Below are 2,267 nucleotides of genomic sequence, written 5' to 3' on the forward strand. Positions count from 1 at the left end.
CCACAAGATACATGCTGGATAATTTCAGCAATTACAATACTGACCTTAAGGCATACATAGTGAGAGTGCTAGAATTTCTGTTAACTCATAATTATTTTGAGTTTTCAGGAAGCTTTTTTCTCCAACAGAGAGGGACAGCTATGGGTTGACGCACCTATATTCTGATCAGAACCCTTTCCTGTCATCAATCACTAGCTATAAACGCTATATTGATGACCTTCTAATTGTGTGGTCTGGTACACAAGAAGACATAGCAAACTTCAGTGAGTATATCAATGACAATACGGTGGGTCTAAGTTTTACCCACAGCTTTGATAAAGTCCAGGTCCCATACTTGGATGTCATCTTGATAGGAAAACCCTTGGAGAATAAAGTAAGCACCTCACTATATATAAAACCTATCACATCCGGGAGCACTTTCAGCTTGCAAGCGACTGCACAGCCTTGTCCCCAAGGACAATACTCACAAAGCAACATGGTTGTCCCGTCGCAATTAGAGCATGCAATGGAAACATTGCTTTTTACATTTCACAACTACGCTGGGGACAAGAACTACCTGACTAAAGAAGATCTGCATCACCTGATGGAGAAGGAATTCCCAGAGTTTCTAAAGAACCAAAACGATCCACAGGCTGTCGACAAAATTATGAAAGATTTGGATCAGTGCAGAGATGGCCGAGTCATATTCCACAGCTACTTTTCTCTTATCGCTGGTCTCACCATCGCTTGCAATGATTATTACACCAAAAATATGAAGAGAAAGTGAAGAACAGAATTAATCCCTGAATCCTGATCAACCCATGCTGTTGGAATGCTACAAGAAGGAAGGCAGTCCATGCTGTTCCACTCCAGTTGTTCATGTGCAGCTTGTCCCTTGACCAAAAGAATAAAGAAAATCTTAATGTTTTTGTAAAAAAACAAACAAAAAAAAAAACCCTATCACATCCAATACTTTCCTTCACGCTAGGAGTTGCCACCCCAGACATACAAGCTATGGGATTGCAAAGGGCCAATTTTTAAGATTAAGGCGTAATTGCTCCGAGCATGACAGCTTCTTGCACGAGAGTCATTTGCTTACCCAAAAATTTCTTGAGAGAGGTTACAATAAAAAGATGATATACAGAGCCTTCAATGATGTTTTACATCAAGACAGGTCTATCCTACTTAAAGAGAAGTCTAAACAAAAGCCTCCCAGGAATAAACCTACTTTTGTAACCACCTACAGCTCACAGTACTATCAGGTCTGCAAAATCTTGCGAAAGAATCTTCCGATTCTGCTAGCTGATGACACCTTGAAAGATGAGATTAGGGAGGGTTGCTTTTGTGTCCCCAAGCGCATTATAACAATTGGGAACCGAGTATCCCCCTCCCTACTAAAAAAGCAAAAACCAAAAAGCAGCTGGTTAACCCAAAAAGGGCACTACAAATGCGGTAACAGCACTTGCAAAGCCTGTGGATACGTAAGTGTAAATAGGACATTCCAATCTACAGTTACACAAAGGGTGTATACACATTCCCATTGTACAAACTGTCGAACGACCTTCATTATCTATATGATCACATGCTTGGAATGTGATAAGCAGTATGTAGGTTGTACCTCTCGAGAGGCGAGAGAGAGGATACGAGCCCACCTCAATGACATTGAGCGGGGTATCCTAACCACAGGAGCAGCCAAGCACTTCATAGAAGTGCATCACAGAGATGTCAGAAATTTTACATGGTTGATCATAGACCATATTCCAAAGAGACCACGGGGAGGTGATAGATCCAAGGACCTCCTTAGAAAGGAGGCCTTTTGGATTTTCACACTGGGATCCAGACAACCCCTAGGTCTTAATATAGAAACAGATCTCATTAACCATTGGCAGTCCTAGTGTGATCTCCCACCAATCCTAGCCATCGATTTATTAGTATTTAATAGTATTATTATTTTCAGTAACCAAATTTATGGGTATCTTCATTAGCAATGCCTGAATAGCTCCAGTGAATGATTATGATTCATTGGATATTCAGATAGAGGTCTAGTGGTCATTACTATACCACAGGGAGATATCAATAATAACATCAATACAGGGCTACCCATCCTTTTACCTTTTATTATTTTTTCTGTGCATTGAGTATAGTATCTTTATCTAAAATAAGTTATCATAGCAAAAGCACCTTGTATTTGAACCAATCATAAATATAATTCATTATAATAATTACTAGAAGTGCCATCTGTAGGTCACTTAGCATTTAAATGTTTATAATAGGTACAGAATTAATTA

General features: G+C 39.5%; 1 protein-coding gene across 1 annotated transcript; it reads left to right on the top strand.

Annotated features, from left to right (window-relative positions):
* Window positions 1-416: 416 nt before the first annotated feature.
* Window positions 417-906, top strand: LOC128659357 (protein S100-A10-like). The gene has a single exon (XM_053713018.1). The coding sequence runs from the start codon at window positions 476-478 to the stop codon at window positions 764-766; it is 291 nt and encodes a 96-aa protein (XP_053568993.1). The 5' UTR covers window positions 417-475; the 3' UTR covers window positions 767-906.
* The last annotated feature ends 1,361 nt before the right edge of the window (window positions 907-2,267 follow it).

This window comes from Bombina bombina, chromosome 5, assembly GCF_027579735.1.
Source record: "Bombina bombina isolate aBomBom1 chromosome 5, aBomBom1.pri, whole genome shotgun sequence".
Classification (NCBI taxonomy): Eukaryota; Metazoa; Chordata; class Amphibia; order Anura; family Bombinatoridae; genus Bombina; species Bombina bombina.